This window comes from Phocoena phocoena, chromosome 1 (assembly GCF_963924675.1).
Source record: "Phocoena phocoena chromosome 1, mPhoPho1.1, whole genome shotgun sequence".
Lineage (NCBI taxonomy): Eukaryota > Metazoa > Chordata > Mammalia > Artiodactyla > Phocoenidae > Phocoena > Phocoena phocoena.
The window spans coordinates 131,710,107-131,728,450 of record NC_089219.1 but is presented as its reverse complement, the minus strand read 5'-3'; the positions used below and the strand labels follow the sequence as shown (position 1 = coordinate 131,728,450).

General features: G+C 46.4%; 1 protein-coding gene across 1 annotated transcript in view; it reads left to right on the top strand.

Annotated features, from left to right (window-relative positions):
• The window catches only part of TNR (tenascin R), an 83,213-nt gene extending 67,883 nt beyond the window's left edge, over positions 1-15,330 (top strand). The window contains exons 17-21 of the mRNA XM_065874042.1: positions 3,065-3,216; positions 4,647-4,743; positions 9,329-9,490; positions 14,100-14,263; positions 15,211-15,330. Coding sequence (XP_065730114.1) covers positions 3,065-3,216; positions 4,647-4,743; positions 9,329-9,490; positions 14,100-14,263; positions 15,211-15,330 — 695 coding nt within the window. The remainder of the gene's footprint in view (positions 1-3,064; positions 3,217-4,646; positions 4,744-9,328; positions 9,491-14,099; positions 14,264-15,210) is intronic.
• Positions 15,331-18,344: the final 3,014 nt, after the last annotated feature.

The window sequence follows — 18,344 nt, the reverse complement described above, 5'->3', positions numbered from 1 at the left end:
ATCATCTTTCCATTAATGCCACAGACTAAATTATGATAAGTGGAATCTCTAAACCACCAGGTGGCCTTGCCATTTGTCAAAGGTAAGGCAAGCACACCCAGCAACTATGCATCAGTCCCACACACGTCTGGTGAGTGTCTCCACCGACCAGTCCAACGTGAAGGCTCAGAAGGAAGAAAACACGACCCCTTCTCTCCCAAGGTGCACTCTGAGACCTTCATCCCATCAGAACTTTTTTTTTTTTTTTTTTGCGGTACGCGGGCCTCTCACTGTTGTGGCCTTCCCCGTTGCGGAGCACAGGCTCCGGACGCGCAGGCTCAGTGGCCATGGCTCATGGGCCCAGCCGCTCCGTGGCATGTGGGATCTTCCCGGACCGGGGTATGAACCCGTGTCCCCTGCATCGGCAGGCGGACTCTCAACCACTGCGCCACCAGGGAAGCCCCCATCAGAACTTTTGACACTCCTTAGGTCACACTTTTTTCTTAAGTTGATTTTATTCCCGTTTTCTGACTTTATAAAAATGGATCCCTTTTAAAAAAATTTTTTTTTTATTGAGGTACAGTTGCTTTACAATGTTGTTAGTTTCTGCTGTACAGTGAAGTGAATCAGCTATGTGTGTACATATATCCCCTCCCTCTTGGACCTCCCACCCTCCCCCATCCCACCCATCTCGGTCACCACGGAGCACAGAGCTGAGCTCCCTGCGCTATACAGCAGGTTCCCACTGGCTACCTATTTTACACATGGCATATGACCACCCTTCAGATATTTAAAAACTTCTCTCCTCCAGAGCAAACCATCTCATTTTCCTATATTTGTTTTTGGTAGTTCTACCTTTAAAGCAACTAATACGTTTGAGCCTTTAGAAAGTATCTGTAATAGAAAAATTAAATAATTGATCTTATCAATGTGAAGAAGCCTGTATAAGATTATTTATTTGTCTGTTCTAAAGTTTCATTTGGTTTTGTATGTGTATTTGGATGAGGTTGTCGTTTTGAGGTTTGGGAGAAGATGTTCTGTGGGGGACATGTTGGATATTGGGAAGAAATTTGGGGTTCTGGCCCCTTTACGGCACTGAGTTGATTCAGGAGAAAGGGCTATTAGCGCATAAGGTAGGAGAGAGCTGAAGACCAAGCATGTTTTGTATTGATCTAAAATGAGAAACTCAGGCAGTGAGAAAAGAGGGGAGAAAGGAAGACAGACAGGATGGTTGCTCCAAAGATCCGCTAGAGAATGGCCTGGAAGCCAGGAAATAATCACTGTGCTCCCAAAGCAACAGGGAGAGAGAAAGCACTCACCCACACCTACCCCTGAAACGTAATTGGACCCTCTAGGAACAGGTGGGATCAGGAACTCTACCGAGATCTAGGACAGGCTGGAGAGCTTTTCTGCAGCTATTAAGGAAATAGGTTTTGAGAGGGTTAATATATTTAATGTGAACATAGAACTTTTTGAGGTAACTTTAACCTCTGGGGCTTTATATGCTTATAAGATAAATATAGATTTTAGTTAATCATTTGCCATCTGGACAAATATAGATCCAGTAAACTGAATCATAAGTTATATCCCCTGTTTTAGTAAAGTTCAAGAAGCACTTGACTCAGGGTCTGAAAACTTGAGTTCAAGTGAACAGAGGAAGTCATGCGATCTTTCTGAGTACAGCTTCCTTCCCTGTAAAATAAGACTTCAATCTATAACAATCTGCCTTCCTCTCATGTTTCTTGCAAGAATTAAATGGAAATAAAAGCACACTTGGTAAAATACTAGTTCTATAGGAATATATTGTTATTCCCTGGTGTATGCCTGAAGCAGGCGGTGCCTTGTTCTAAACTACCTGAAATGCGAGCGACCCTTGACCATGGTGTGCAAGCAAGCTGGACCGTCCTTGTGCAAGAGGAGTTAACACATCTCCAAGAGGGGCCTTGCATAAAGTCTACCGAACCCCTACAACCTCCCCCTAACACAGGATGCTTCAGTGAGGTTGCTATGCTACCTCCCTTGTGTGACATTATGCTGCCACTTGCTCTGGCCCACCGGCTGACTCTCCAAGGGCCCCCCGCCCCCAGCTCTGTCACACCTGCAGTGCACGAGCTCTGCCACTAGGGGGCACTGTAGGTCCCGTGAAGTCCCTACCCCACCTCTCTTCCTAGCTCTTCAAGGATGCAGAACCACATCAACTGCACCACGCTTTCCATTGACCCAGAGATCATATATTTACAGAGCACCCAAACCACTTTTCCTCCCGTGCCAAGCTCTGCCTTACTTGCTCCATCAGCTCCTGCAGTCCAGCAGAGCTCCTCCCATGGGACCTCTGCTTTCTGGCTTGCCTCTTAAGCATTAAAATCTGCCCTGAAGCTAAACTCTTCAAGACACATGATTTAAGCCTTTCTTTCAGCTAATTAGATATTGTTCTACAAATAGGGCTGTTCTCTCTGAAAGATGAGCAGCAATTTATTTCCTCTGCCCTCTCCTTAAACTTAAACTGAACTGTAAACCATGGCCATTTGATTGTTTAGTGCAATCAGGAGATTATTTTGCAGGAGGAATAGATATCCATCTTCTTGATAACGCTAAACTAAGCTTGTTTGGGCACTCCGGCAGACAGCTGTGCTTAATCCCCCTTGTTCTTTTGAAAGGTGGACTCTGCGGTGTTTTAATGTGCTCCATGCTTCTGTAATCATCGCCTAAGTAACCAATTACTAACATACCTTCACCCTTGGTGGAGGAATATTTTTATTATCCCCATCTTTCTGATAAAAAGATGATGCCAGGAAGTCAGGCTATTTGCCTAAGCTAAACAAGTAGGTGAATGGGGGAGCCACACAGTGAACACAGCTCTTTGGTCCTCAGATCCTGTAGAACTGTATACTGCCTGATAAACCCAACATCAGTTGAAAAGAGGGAATGCAAGATGATGCAGGATTCATACACAGATTCAGTGAGGATTTCTTACAGTTCTTGATGAAGTACCGTGAGACCTTCTAAACTGTTCTCTGATCCAAGGGGCTCTTATGCATAGTGGGAGGAAGGACCCTTTCTGGAAATTGCCTCTTTTCTTGTGCAGGGGGCCGGGTCTTCCCTCATCCTCAAGACTGTGCCCAGCATTTGATGAACGGAGACACTCTGAGCGGGGTTTACACCATCTTCCTCAACGGAGAGCTAAGCCGGAAGTTACAGGTGTACTGTGATATGACGACCGACGGGGGTGGCTGGATTGTGAGTACCTGCGGCTGTTCTCCCTGCCCACCAGCATCGTCGATGCTTCAGTCCACCTGGCTCAGCACCCATCCATCTACACTTCACCATCCTCTGGCCATCCTTTCACCCACTCCCCTCATGCCCAACCTGGGGCTCTGCATTGTCCTCAGGGCCTTGCTCAGCAGCCCATAGGTTTGGTGAGGCAGAGGAAGGAATAAGAATATTGAGGCTGCAGTGGCCCAGCCCAGTGAGGGAGCCCCAGGAAAACTGCTCCTTCTGTGGGCATAGCTCATGCATGAGGGAAAGGGAGTAGTGGCTCAGAGAGGCCCAGGGGTCTTGCCTGATGGAGACTGCGGAAATAATAAAGAAAGAGAGGAGATGAGTCCCCTGCAGGAGGAGGTGAGTCTCTATGGGGAGATGATTAGGATCTTTCTATTGGAGAATTACATATGGCGGAGCAGATGAGGGGAAGAACCCGGATAGCCCCCTCTAGTTACCAAGGCCACCCCCATCCCCATCCTTCCCTGGCCTCTCTGGTTCTTCCCCAGAGCTGTCCTAGCCTTCAGGGAGGAGAAGTGGTGGGGAAAAGAGAGACACCATTTCCTGTCACCACCCTCCTCCCATGTGTGATAGGGCAGTACAGAAAGAAGAGGAAGGGCAGCCTGGCGAATGGCCTCACACATCAGTACAGGCCACTACACAGATGGGCGAGTTCCGGCAGCCCCGCCTGAAAGCGGAGCAGCATTAGCTCAGTCAGGGCAGATGGAAACCCAGCCCCTCCACCCACCCTCCTCCTGCGGATCCCTCCTCCAGCACCAACACACAGCGCTGGATTTTTCACAGTGCAAAATGGATAGTTGTTGAATGGAGTTAAATGGTGGCTGTGCTCGTAACAGCCACTCTCGGGAAGCATTTTCTTTTATGTTTCTGACATATTTGTGCCTTCTTCTTAAAGCCTAATTGGAAATTGAAGTCGAGGCTGATGTATTGGAGGGTAAATGAAATTAGCACTTAAACAGCTCGGGAGGTGAATGATATGCAATTGCTTTGCCTGAAATAGGATGATGACAGCTCCTAGCTGATCTGAAGTTGGTCCCATTCTTCTGGTGAGAAATGCTTTCTACTGCATTCTGTGGTGCAAAAAGATTAATTTGAGAGTCAAGCCTATTTCCCTTGACTAGTTGGGGGCTTCATATCCTTTCTACGTTGCAGGGGTGCAAATGAGTGTCAACATTACACCCTGGCCTATTCATCAAGCACCCCTGCGCTTCAGAGAAGGGCTCTGAGCATCTCCTACGACTGCTGTGCAAATACCGAGCTCCGTACTGCAGTGGTGCTTAATCTGAGAATCTTTGTCACTGCAGATATAAAACCCAGTTATGGCAGTTTTACTCGTTAGAGTTTATTTTCCTTAGCATTTTCTTCATTTCCCCTCTTTCTCTTCACAGGTATTCCAGAGGCGGCAGAATGGCCAAACTGATTTTTTCCGGAAATGGGCTGAGTACCGCGTTGGCTTCGGGAACCTGGAGGATGAGTTTTGGCTGGGTAACGCCTCCTTTTTGTTTCCCTTGGAATGCAGCTCCAGTTCTCTGTCCATCTTTCTCCTCTCTGTGTCCATCTGGGATTATCAGAAACCCTGTGTCCGTTGAGAAGCTGACAGCTCGTGAATTGCTTTCAGTACCTCTTGCTCTGTTAGGCTCCACTATTGATCTGTTTCTATCTAGTTGTGGTGCTTTCCTCTTTGCTCTGTCTCTTCCCATCCTCATTAATAGTCTCTTACTGATGGGTCTTGACATGAGGCAACTTTTACAAAGGGAGAGAGCTGCCTGGTGAGGGGAGGGGGCAGAGGGAGCAACAGGATGGTTGGTCATCTCTCAGAAGCCAGACACCAGCCAGCCAGCCCGCAGGTCGGAACAGAAATGAGACAGTCACTCGGCTCTAGTTCCTTGGAAGAATGTTATTACTGACTTGGGACGGGAAGGGAAAAAACGAAAATGACATTAGAGGTGACCGGCAATTTCCTAGAGGTCTGACACAAGCAGGAGGTGTAGCTTGAGAACTGAACTAGTGTGAGAAGGTAAACACACACCTGACCCAGGCAGATGGCAGTGAAGCCAATCCTAGAAAGCAGTAAATTAATTTTTCCCTGCATCTCCCTCTTGGTTGGATTTTCACAGTGATTATAAAGGAAGGCAGGGGAAAGGTGGATATCTGTATTCTGTATTCGTGGTCTCCTCTCTCTCTCCCCTGTCACTATCCCGCTTAGCCTCAACATCTTTCTCCTGGACGCTCATATAACAACCCCTCACTGGCCTTCCTGCCTCCTGGACCACCCATTGTCCACATGGCCAGGAGAATCATCTCCCTCATACCCAAATCTGAGCAACGGCTATAACCCCATTTGTGGAGCTTTTAAACCACTCCCCATCACCAGCACATGAAGACTAAACACCTTGGCTGTGGTACAAGGCCCTCGTCTTGGGCCTGCGTCCCACCTCCAAGAGCACTGCTGCTCTTCCCTGCACCCCGCAACCGACACCAGACCCCAAGCACTTTTTTTTATGGAAGTATAGTTGATTTACAATGTTTCAGGTGTAGAGCAAAGTGACTCAGTGTTTTATATATATATATATATATATATATATATATATATATACACACACACACACATACACACACTTTTTAAGATTCTTTTCCATTATAGGTTATTACAAGATATTAAATATAGTTCCCTGTGCTATAAGTAAGTCCTGTTGTTCATCTATTTATATATAGTAGTGTGTATCTGTTAATCCCAAATTCCCAATTTATCCCTCCCCACCCCAAACTCCAAACCCTTACAATCACTAATGTTTCCTCTGCAAGGAACGCTCTGCCATCCAACTCTCCTCGTCCCCCGTACACCTTGCTGTGCTCTGTGCGTATTCAAAGGCCCAGCTAACCTCTTCTTCCTCCATAGGACCTATCCTACCCATTTTTCTCACCCTTTGCCTGTGGGAGAATTAGCTACTTTCTCTTCTGTGGTCCAAATCAGTGTCCATTTTCCTTTCTGTCTCTCTTGACTATACTACGTAAACTTCTTTCAGGGCTGGGACCAAACCATATTCATTTTTAACCTCATTACCTATCACAGTGGCCGGGGATAGTAGGTACCTAAAGTGTAGATAACAATCAATCAATCAATCAATCAATTAATAAGAATTTATTGAGTGCCTATTAGATGCCCAGATCTGTATTTGCTGTTGAATATAATAAAAAATATAAGGTAAAAATCACATTAAAACATTGAAAGAGAAGTCAAGTAAATAGGAAAATATCCTTACCTTCTAAGAGTTTACAAACAGCTTGGGAGATAAGTATAAAGCACAGGAATCAATGCGCCCATAGCAGACAGTGCTCATGTTTCCCAAACCTCAGCTACAGTACACCCCGTTCACAGTTTTTTACCATATCTGGAAAATATCTGAACTATCGCGCACTTGAATTTTCTACATCTCGCTTGTTTTTTTAAAGGAATCTACTGTTTTGTGAAAGAAACTTTACAGCAGTGCCAAAAATGGAAAGCTAGTCACCATGTGCCATAAATAAAAGGGAGTCTCAAAAATAAATGCAATGAAAAGAAAACAGTATACATATTATTAAATGCCAGTTGTTGCTGTGCTGGCGGTACTAAAAATGGAGATTAGAAAGTGTTGGGTGGAAACCACAAAGTACGAGAGTTACCGTTAGGATCAGGGTTAAGGTTTCCCCTTAATCTATTAAGAAAAAGAGAGAATTTGGAAATATCTTTCTCCCTACCTGTCCAAAGTTATTTAGTCCTTATTGCCCAAATACTTCTCACGTCATCAGAGATGCCCTCCCACATTGGGAAACACTGTACGTGAGCTACTGACAAGAAGGCCGCAGGTACTCAGAGAAGGAAGAGTCAGCTTCCTGGAGAAGGCATTGGGGGATGAGTAAGAAGAACGCAGGAGGGAAGCACACAAGAAAAGAGGGAAGGCAGGGATCCTTCTGACATGTGCAAACGGGACAATGGAAAAACCATCCAACCAGAGCAAAGATGCAGCTCAGGGAAAGAAGAAAATGAGGTAAGGTGCGTTGAACAGAGGCGTGTTGTGGTACCTAAAGTGGGGAAGAGAAGGTTTGACTCAATGCCATAGGTAATAGGGAGCCGGGGAGGGCTCTTAAATAGAAGCCCGGCCTGGTGATGTGTAGATCGGTGACAATACTCAGGTTAGGGGTAACACTCTGACCCATGGTTTATGTTGTAAGTTGAGTTCCCTAGAAGCAAAGCCTGAGACAGGGGTTCTTGTTCAAGTGATTTATCAGTGGGGTGCTCTCAGAAGGGGAATGAGGGAAATAGCATAGAGCAGGGGGGAAAAATGCAACAGTGTGATCTTGGTGGGAGATTAGGTTCAGTCTGATCCTCAGGGAAGCTCTGGAGCATAAACTGCTCCTCAGATTGGCCCCCAGTGGGGCAAGGGGGCTGGGATTTGGTACCTCCTCATCAGGTATTGATGGAGGTCTGCCCCAAGGCATGGGGGAGGGAGCAGGTAACTTCCAGAGCAGAGCAACTCCTGTTCGGTCAAGGGCAATGATCCAAGAAGGAGGCAGCTGTGAGTTGTTGGCAGCTGGGGGTTATGTCCACTGTCCAATTAAAGGGCATCTGGACTGTCTGTGATCTAACCAAACTCTCCAGATGTGTGCTGGCTCCTATTTCCACTTGCCTTTGAAGGATCATTCTTCCCCCTCTGACAATTCTCTCTTCTCTCTACTTCTTCATTGAGTTTTCCCCTATACATCTTATACTAGAAAACATGCTGTAACATCTCCCTTCTTCAAAATAAAAACAGTAAAAAATTTAAAAATAAAGGGCATCCGGGCAGGGCACCGCCAGGATCCACCATATCCGCACAAGCACAAGCCTAGGGTAAGAGCAACCCGGCACGCAACACATAGCAGACAGCTTTCAACATATAACTAACATAAAGCTTGAACTCTCAAACAGGATAGGGAAACAGAGAGATCGAGGTGACCCTCAGCCAGTCATTTCACTTCTCTGGACTTCAGCCTCCTTTTCCACAACACAAAGAGACTAGCCTAAGTAATCTCTAGATTCCTTTCCACCTCTGCAAATTTTTTATTCTAAGTCATGGTGTACTCTGATAGATATCAAATGTCACAGTAAAGCAAGAGGACCCCAGTTCAGTAAGCAGGTAGGAATCAGGAGGACTCAGAGATCACCAGCAATGCAAGGGGAGTGGTTCAAAGTATGGGCAGGTAGTCAGAATCAGAAAGTCCCAGAGCACAGCCATCCAGGGCAGAGAGACAAGAAAATACATATGAGAAAATATCACCAAGGAAGAGCTGGGCTCTGCCTCACTCTGGACTCATGGGGTCTGCACCTTACAAGAATCTATTAGACCAAGGCCTGGGAAGCTTAGAGGCCAAGGAGAGAGTGGGTGAGGGAGGGTAACTGCCCAGAAAGACGAGTGAAGACGTAGCAGTGCAAGATATAGCAAGTAGATTAGAGAGAAAAGAACTGGAGTTAGGAGACAGGTGACAATATTCTCTGACCCAGTTATGGGAGCCTCAGGAGGGCTAGAGGCTGAGAGAACAAAGGGCAGTGTAATTAATGGTGGACGGAACCCCCTCCCAGGCTACTAGGAGATGGTAGGATATCCTGGACCCCGAGGGCCTACTGTGAATTACTCTGATCAGTGTTTCTACCTCTTGCTTCCTATCACTCACACCAAAGAATTCACACCCATGTGATGCCTCTTGCCATCTTCAACTAACACCATGGTTTGGAGTGGGAGGTGGCGGGGGACAGGGCCTGGAATCCCGAGGCTCAGGGCTTGTCCGGTACTGGGTCATGACTAGATGGTAGGACCCCTGAGCTGACCTGCGGTGGGAACTCATCGGCAGGACTGGTCTGGTCTTTTTGCAGGAGGAAATTCAGTCTGGTAGGATCTGTTTGATAACAACGTGGGAAGGACTGAAGGCAAAAGCAATGCCAGTACCCCTCCTCTTTCCCAGAACACCTGTTTTGAGGCCACAGTCACATTTTGCTTCCCATTTCCAAAGCCACTGAGGCCAGGCTGACTGCGTTCTCTGCTCTCCTCCACAGGGCTGGACAACATACACGGGATCACGTCCCAGGGCCGCTACGAGCTGCGCATAGACATGCGTGACGGCCAGGACGCCGCCTTCGCCTACTACGACAAGTTCTCTGTCGAGGGCAGCAGAAGCCTGTACAAGCTCCGCATAGGAGGCTACAACGGCACTGCAGGTACCTTGGCCCTGAGCAGCCCCCCAAGGGCAGTGGGCGTGCAGCAGGACCGGGCCCCATGTTCTAGGCCTGAGCTGCAGAATTCCCCGCTAGCCAAGGAGGAGGGCAGAGGGCTGGCGCACTGCCTCTGGTCCACGCTGCCCCTCACCACTCAGGTGACCTGAAATCAATTTCTCAGGACTTCAGCTTCCTCATCTGGAAAATCTTAATAATGATGCCTGTCCTAGTTCACAGAGCAGTCAGGAAAAAAATGTGATAAATAGAGCGAAAGTGTTTTTAAAGTTAACAAAAAATAGTACAACGTGAGGGTGAAGGATTATTTTTCTTGTCTAGATTAATCAACATAGGCTCTTATCCAGTGACAGTATAATCATCTATTGTCCGGTAGAAATCTCCCCTGTAATGACATCTAGGAAAACCATCTTTGAACTAATAGAAATAAGACAGATCCCCCCCATTCTGAGCTCTACTCCCCTCCATCAGAAGTCACCATAACACCTCCATCAAGGAACACACAACAGCTCCTAAATGTTCCCCATGGGCCACATTCCTTTTCATTCCTCCACGAGAACCCCATACATGGTCACGTTTTCTGTACAGATTTTTATGGCACTTCCACTAAGTAGACCGAAACCATCTCTATAAGCTCTGTTGCATTAATAGTTTTATCAGAACATAGTATCCAGTCTGCTTCTTAGCCTTTGCCAATCTATTTCCAGGGTTCTCTTATAGCACATTTCCTAAAACCTGTTTGGTACATGGAGTTATTGGTCCTTTCATTAACTCCAATTATAGGGCTAAATGCTAGGATATAAATTTAGCAACATTTTTATAACTCTTGGAACTAAGAAGATCATCCAAGTGTTGCCTCTCCAACGACTGCATCTGCTCAGTTATTTCTCTGCTCAGCCAGGTACTGTTACTCCAAAGAGAAGACACACTTTCCCCTGTTGTTTGTCATATGGGAGATCATTCCCAATGGCAATCAGACCTGCCCGAAGTGCCCCAACAAAAGATCCAATTTACCATACTTTGGGCATAAAATAGCCATTGAAATGGAGTGTATTAAACAAAATATCAGACTAAATCATTGCAAAAATAACCTGATACCAACCACTCCCTAAGATTAGAATCGTGCCTGCAGAAAAGCAGTTCTTATTTCTCCCACAGAAAAATAAGCAAGCCCTCCCACTTCCTTACACGGCCTCCTTCCCTCCCCCCACTTCACCTGCTCCAGGCCTATGCTCTTACCTGTCTAACTTGGTAAGAGTTAGACAGCTGCTGCAGCCTCCGTTGCAGCTCTATCTCTCTACTGGGCCCCATGGAGGTCATAACTGTTGGACTGCGTTCTACTGTCATGTCTCAGAGGCAAGTCCCACCAACAATTTGGCCAATCATCATAAATTAATTGCAGTCTGACCTCTTATGTCATATATTCAGTCCATCTTCTTCAAAAGATGAGAAACTAGGCTTATGTAGGCTGCCCCCTTCTCTGGGCAACTTCACACAATGGTTGTTCTTTCCAGGTTGGAAGGTCTCCAGGGAGGAAAAGCCCATCCTCTCTCTGGCATTTACTATTGCCCAAGTTCCCTGGCCTTTATCTTATATGTTGCTCATTTTTACTGGCCCTTCTGGCAACAATCCATCCCCATGGCCTCCAATTCCAAGTTCAGCCCCTTCTCCCATCTCCATTGTTCTCAAAGGCTACAAAAATCCAAGTCTCTAACCAGGACTCTAATTGGATTAGAACTGAAAATTCCAAGTCAAGTTATCAATAAAAGGTTGTTGAGCAACCCCTAAAAGTTCATTGTGTGAATTGTGAGGACTCAAAAGAAGCATAAGACATGACCTCTGCAAGAACTAAACATCCATTTACAAAAACAGACCATTAAGAAGCAACTCACCACAAAATGAATGGTACTCACTCCCAGTTTACCGGGCATTCAGAGAAGGGGGTTCTGGGTGGTTGAAAAAGGCTTCATGAAGGCAGTGGCGTTTGACTGGGATCCTGATGGTAAAGGAAACATTCCAGGGAAGGAAAATCCTAGGAGAAAAATCACAAAAGGAGCAGTTACCATGGAGGGAGGGAAAGTGCAAAGGGCCTGGCTGTCTAGGACAGGGTGTGAGTTCAGAAAGAATAAAAAGAAAGTGGGTGGAGCCAAGCCCTGAAGAGCCTTAAAACGGAGGGGGCAGAGGAGTTCTGTCTTAACATGGTGGGCAGTGGGGAGCCACGGTGGGTCCTGAGTGACACAATGGATGTGGGGTTTTAGGAAGATCAAGGTGACAGCCATAAATAGGATAAAGTAAATCTGAGTGAAGAACAGAGACCAGCTGGAGCTGCTGCATTAATCCTGGTAGGAGATCATAGGAGACTTGACTGATGTTAGAAATTAAGAGAAAAGTACAAATCTGAACAGCAGTTTGAGAGAGAAAAACCAAGACTTAGATAATGTACTGAATATATGAGGTGGATATACGAAGCAGAAATGGGAGGGGGAGCCAGATTTGGGAAGGGGACATAGACCAACATCAGGATCGTATCTGAGAAAGCAGAAAGCAACATCAGAGTGGAAGTGGGAGAGAACTGTTCCAAGGGAGTAATGAGGTCAGCTTCTAGACTACAGGGAGACAAGCAGGAGATGAGAAGGTAGGAACGTGGGTAGAGACAACATAGGGAATTGATGGTAAAGAAAGGGTCTTTAGAGAGTAGGATTAATTCAAGATTTTTTAAGACAAAGGATATGAGTATGAGTTAGGGTGAGAGGAGATGAAAACCCTAATATATATATATATAAAGAAAGGAAAAAATAAGAAATCTTTTCTGCCTTCTCCAGGACCTGGAAGACATGGGAAAGAATGAGTTGCAGGTAGTGGGATTAGCTCTGGGTGGACACAAAGCCTGGTTTTTTAGAGACTTGGAGGGGGAAATGAAAAAGATGGGATAGAAATAATGACATATGGACTTAGGGACCCAACTGGCCTGAAGGAATCAGGCTTCCCCATAAAACAAAGATCATCTTCCTAAGAGTTAAGTTGTGGCCAGAAGCACTTGGAGGCATTGAGTGGCCACTGTGAGTGTGGACTCGGAAGCCACAGGATCAGAACTATGACCTATCCTGGCTTAAAGTGACCTCAGAAGCATCTAAGACAACACTCAATCAGTAGTGTGAGCCCCTTCACAACATTTCGAACCACAAATCCTGCCAAAAGTTTGGCCAGTAGGTATAAATTAATTATGGTTTGATACCTCACCTCAAATACTCAATTCATATGAGTCCCCTGCATAACATCCCAACAAAAGAACACCCAGCCTCTAAGAATAGAGATCTCTCCATATCTCCAAATAGTATATACTACTTATAAACAGCTCTAATATTTAGCTAATTTCTCCTCATATATTTAGCCCAAATATGCCACCTTGCAGTCTCTACCTACTGATCCTCATACTTTCTCAGAGTTTTTGTTTTGGGGGGGGGATTGTTTGTTTGTTTACTCAATAGTCCATCAAATATTTGGAGTCAGTGATAATGGACACTGTCTCCCCCTTCAAGCCTGCTCTTCCCCAAGATACAGCCCTGGTTTCCCCAACCACTTCTCCTCTGACATGGTTAGGATTTTCTTATCATCCTGTTTCCTATGGACAGGAACTCTAGTTAGCTAATGTCCCTTTTCACATGTGGCCCCAAGTTCTGAACAGGGGGATATTGGGTGTGAGCTGACTGGGCCTGATGAGCCACGGAGAAAGCCAGGCTGTACGGTGTCTGACTCGGACTGGCCCAGGTTACCATGGCTCATCACTGTCTCCTCTGAGACAAAAGGAGCCGTGAATGTCTGTGTCCCAGTGCTGGCCTGAAAGAAACAGATGGGGATGGTGAGGTGGAGCTGAGTGGACAGAGTTCTGAGCAGAAGGCCAGGGCAATGAGGCACAGTAAGTCCCCTACAGACAAACGAGTTCCATTCCGAGAGCGCATTCGTAACTTCCATTTGTTCATTAAGTCCAACAAAGTTAGCCTAGGTACCCAACTAACACAATCGGCTATATAGTACTGTACTATAACAGGTTTATAATACTTTTCACACAAATAATACATAAAAAGCAAACACACACAAAAATAAACATTTTTAACTTTACAGGACAGTACCTTGAAAAGTACAGTACAACAGCTGGCATACAGGGGCTGGCATCGAGGGAACAGGCAAGAAATAAAGATACTGTTCTACCGTACTCTATACAGTACAAAGTACACAAAAGCACAACTACTTGGAGAGGATGCACGCATGTGACAATGTGCGCCAGACACGTGAACTAACTTACGTGACTGGACGTGCAAACACAGGTTCGCATCTTTGAAAGTTTGCAACTTGAAGGTTCATATGTAGGGGACTTACTGTAATGAGCTGGGGAGAGCAGCACGGAAGTAGTGGACCCAAGGGGTAGGTGGAGTAAGAGCTCAGTGCAGCCAGGCTGAGGAGCCAGATAGGAACCAAGAGGTGAGTGGAAGGTCTCTTAAGCGGACGCCAGGTTTGTTGGGCATGGGTCAAATGTCCAGAACATCCTGACAAAAGAACAACAGGTTGGACGGCCTCATGAATGTGTCTTTTTTTCCAGGGGACTCCCTCAGCTATCATCAGGGCCGCCCTTTCTCCACAGAGGACAGAGACAATGATGTTGCAGTTACCAACTGTGCCATGTCATACAAGGGGGCTTGGTGGTATAAGAACTGCCACCGGACCAACCTCAACGGGAAATACGGGGAGTCCAGGCACAGCCAGGTGGGTGAAGTTCTGCCGCTGCATGAATGACCCAGAGCCATGCAGCCCACGTCCCTTGGCTTTATGTTCTAAGCACACAGGTGGGTCTTATATTTCCCTTTTAAAAAGATACACTCAGAGTGTTGAGAAAGGACTCCCATAAAGAGTAAAGTAATGCAGACACTGGGATAAGAGCAGAACAGAGTCGAAGCCAGGGGAAGAAAAGGGAGGCACCTGGACTCAGGAGCTGGAACTCACCCAGAGAAGCCTTTGACAACCAGTCAAGTCCCATTTCATTTCCTCATCTAGCATATCCCATGAAAAGCTTATCAAGCTCGGGGACAGCTTCAGAGGCTCAGCTTCATCCAAAGAAGTGTCCTAGGAAGGGAGAGATCAGAAATAGCAGTGTAAATGGGACTGTCTTTCCCCATCAGAGACCACAAGTCCATAGGCTGGGTTGGGTGACAGGGTGACCAACTGGGCCAACTGGGACCTCTCCAATTTTAGCACTGAAAGGCTAGCGGCCAGGGCACCCCTTAGTCCTGGGCAAACCAAGACGGATGGTCACCTGATAGGTGAAAACCACCTGACTCTCCCATCAGGAGTGAGCAGTCAAACACAGTTATGCTCTTCGAAATGCTTCTATACTGTTGGGAATTTGAAATTCAGTACTAGTTACTGGTGCGTGCAAATCCTGAAACCAAAACCAGAAAGCCAGCAATAAGGAATGACCTGCAACACATTCCCATTATAGACCCAGGCCACTGGCAATGTCTAAAGAGAAAAGCTAGAAAAAAATCTCTGCTCTCTTGCCCTTTTTGGGAACTCAGCCTCAAGCTTCACGTTAATGGAAAATGACTAAATGCACATCTTGGATTCTCCACTCTCATCATCCTCTATCTTTTCAAGCTGGCAGTTCCGTTGAGGGGGTAGGGGTGATCGGACATGCTTCTCTTTCTCCTTCCCAGGGGATCAACTGGTACCATTGGAAAGGCCATGAGTTCTCCATCCCCTTCGTGGAAATGAAGATGCGCCCCTACAGCCACCGTCTCATGGCGGGGAGGAAACGGCGGTCCTTGCAGTTCTAAGCAGTGGGCGGCTGCGAGCCAACTGACCTTTTCTGTCATTTGTTTGTATTTTATAATATGAAACAAGGGGTGGGGGACATAGTAATGCTTTGCAACATATTAAGAGCATTTGAAGGAAGCAGGATGTAGCAGGAATCAGCAGCTCATGGTTTCTGCTGCCCCCGGGCCTGACCCTCTGTCTCCATGCTCTCTCCTACCCCGTCATCCTTAACCTACCCCTCTTTTCCCACCAAGGAGGAAAAGTGAGACGTTTTCTTAAAAGACCAATTCAAAGGCAAATCCTGGAGTCAGACTCTGTGACGGTGACAGGCACGTGTCTTCTTTCCTGCCCTCCTTCTGAGATGCCCTTCACTTCCAGGTATTGCGCTCTGGTCACTGCCTTGGCCAGGTTCTCACCCCAGCCCAGAGAAGAGGCCTCAGCAAGAAAGCTTTGCCAACAAGTCCCCTTAAAAGGAAACAGATTAACCTCACCCCGTCCCAACAACCCAAGGCCTAACGGGCCAAAGATTCTCATCTGACACTCTTACCAGCCAAGTGTCCTCTGTCACCTTTCAAGAGTAGTGGCCTCTTTTCCAGCCAACCCATCCTTTGCCCACTTCCATCCTAACCCTTAGACCCCCTACGGCCCCACAAGCGCAACCACTGTTTTGGATTCTAGCTCCCAAGGTGTTGCCTGCCCCTGGCCTGGGCTGCATAGCAGCTGTGTACCTAGGGGTCATAAGTCCCTGCCCCTCCCTTGGGTCACAGACAGCAACTTTCTTTGAAGATGGGAGGGGGAGATAGTTGTGGTTTGTAGCACTTTGGGGTCAGGCATGGAGGAAAGGACAGAAGAAATAGAAATCAGGGTCCCCGCCATTGAGATGACCAGTTCCATTGGGAACATGGATCTCACTTAGCTCCATTTTCTCTATTTCTGGTCCTATTTGTCATGGATTTTTTTTTTTCCTGAATTGCAAACGAAAGGCCTCATTCCTTTCTTCAGCCAGGCTCTCCTTGGGGATGGGGGGCGGGGGCGGTGCTTAATAAGAGTCAGAAGAAGTTATATGACCAGCCAGCCATTCCCCTGACTGATAATCCTTGGGAAGAGGTGGAATTTTAGGGGTTTGGTTTCAGTTTTCTCCTCTTTTTTCGTCCTGTGAGAAACAGGAATGACCTCCTTAATGAGGTGAGCTCATGAGAAGCCTTTCTCCATCTTCTTTTATTATTCTGCCTTTGAGAGGAAAAATGAAAAGTGCCAACGGAAATAACATCTAGAAATCCAAAGGTGAAGAGGGGAGGAGTGCGGGCCTACCTCCCATTTTATGAGATGTGCTCTCTTCACTGGCATGATTTGATTTTTAAACCCAAGAGAGCTGTAGGCTCTAAAAGCCATGACCCTTCAACTTCTCCAATCAAATGTCAGCTGCAAGCATCCCTGCAGCATCTGCCAAAATCCAAGCGCGGTCTCCCCAGCTGCCTTTTCCCTTTCCTCTCCTTTTCCTTAAGGCCCCAATTCTGTTTTTTGTAATGCCCACATTTAGTCAAACTGGGGCATCCTGGGCCTTTCCCAACCGATCACGGGATGAGCCTGAGAGTTGGAAATTTTCTAATGGAAACATCCACAATCTAACCAGGCTCTGTTAACCAGGAAAGGAGAGTCCCTCAGACTGACAACCACACTTCTGAGGTTATGAGGATGGAGTCAGCTGCCACTTGCATTCTCCCTTTAGCAGACCCTCAAGGCCTTGCTCACTGCCGTGGTGTGGATGTGACTGCCGGACCAGTGTTGGACACAGAGGTTCCATTTCTCAGTTCACCATGGGCTTCAAAAAACTAGGGGAAGGAAGAAGAAACAGAAACAATCCTTTCAAGAAACCTGTTGATTAAATAAGATTTAGATAGGGAGCGGGACACCAATGAACAGTAGGAAGCATGTTGAAGGAGGAACCTGGCGTCTCAGGAATAGGCCCAGCTCTGCCACTTTGTTGGCACTATGACATCAGGACAGTTGTTTCACCTCTCAGGGCCTCAGTTTCCTCACCTATTGAAAGAAAGTTTAGACTAGAATGGTTTCCCTTTCAGTTTTGACAGTCAGTAAGGCTAGTCTTTGACCTGAAAATGGAAATTGGCATTGGTGAGAGAGCACAATTAAGTAACCAAAATTCACCAGAAGCCCTGCTTTATGAAAGACAGAAAGAGAGAGAGAGACAGAGAGAAGGAAGGAAGGAAGGGAGGGAGGAAGGAAGGAAGGGAGGAAGGAAGGGAGGGAGGGAGGGAGGGAGAGAGAGAGAGAAAGAGAGAGAAAGAGAAAGAAAGAAAGAAAGGAAGGAAGAAAGGAAGGAAGGAAGGAAGGAAGGAAGGAAGGAAGGAAGGAAGGAAGGAGGAAGGAAGGAAGAAAGAAAGAAGGAAGGAAAGAAAGAAAGAAAAAGAAAGAATCAGAAGTCATCCATCAAATATACACACAAGTGTGTGGCACACACACGCACACACACACACACACACACACACACAAAGAAAACATTGCAGAAAAGACTGTGCCAAATAAGTGGCTGCACTCATTTTGTCCATAAAAGCAGAACCCAGGGACCTAGTTCCAGTACAGCCCACCTCATCAAGGGAACTGAAATGGGAAAAGATCATGAGTCTCCATGCTGTCAATTCAGGTGAAAGCCAAGAAACATCAGTGGAAACCAAAATCTGTCTTTTATTGGAACCATTCTACCCTATGGAACATTTTTATAAATAATAGCAGCAGCATTGCCTAGATTCATGTTAAAGAATTTTAAGGCTAGAAAGGAACTTCAAAGATTAGCTCACCCAACATTCTAGAAAAGGATTTATAGATTCCTTTTATTAAGTAGAGTGATTTTCTCACAAATTTTCACCATTTTTAAGAGACACTCTGCCCCATTACCTCCCCAAGGCCCATGGTCAACTTGACTCAAAGCTTCATAACTAGACTCATGCATTCCTGCTTATCCTGTTCCTCCAAGTACCCGTGCTCTTCCCAAGGGTGGATCCAGTAAGCGATACTC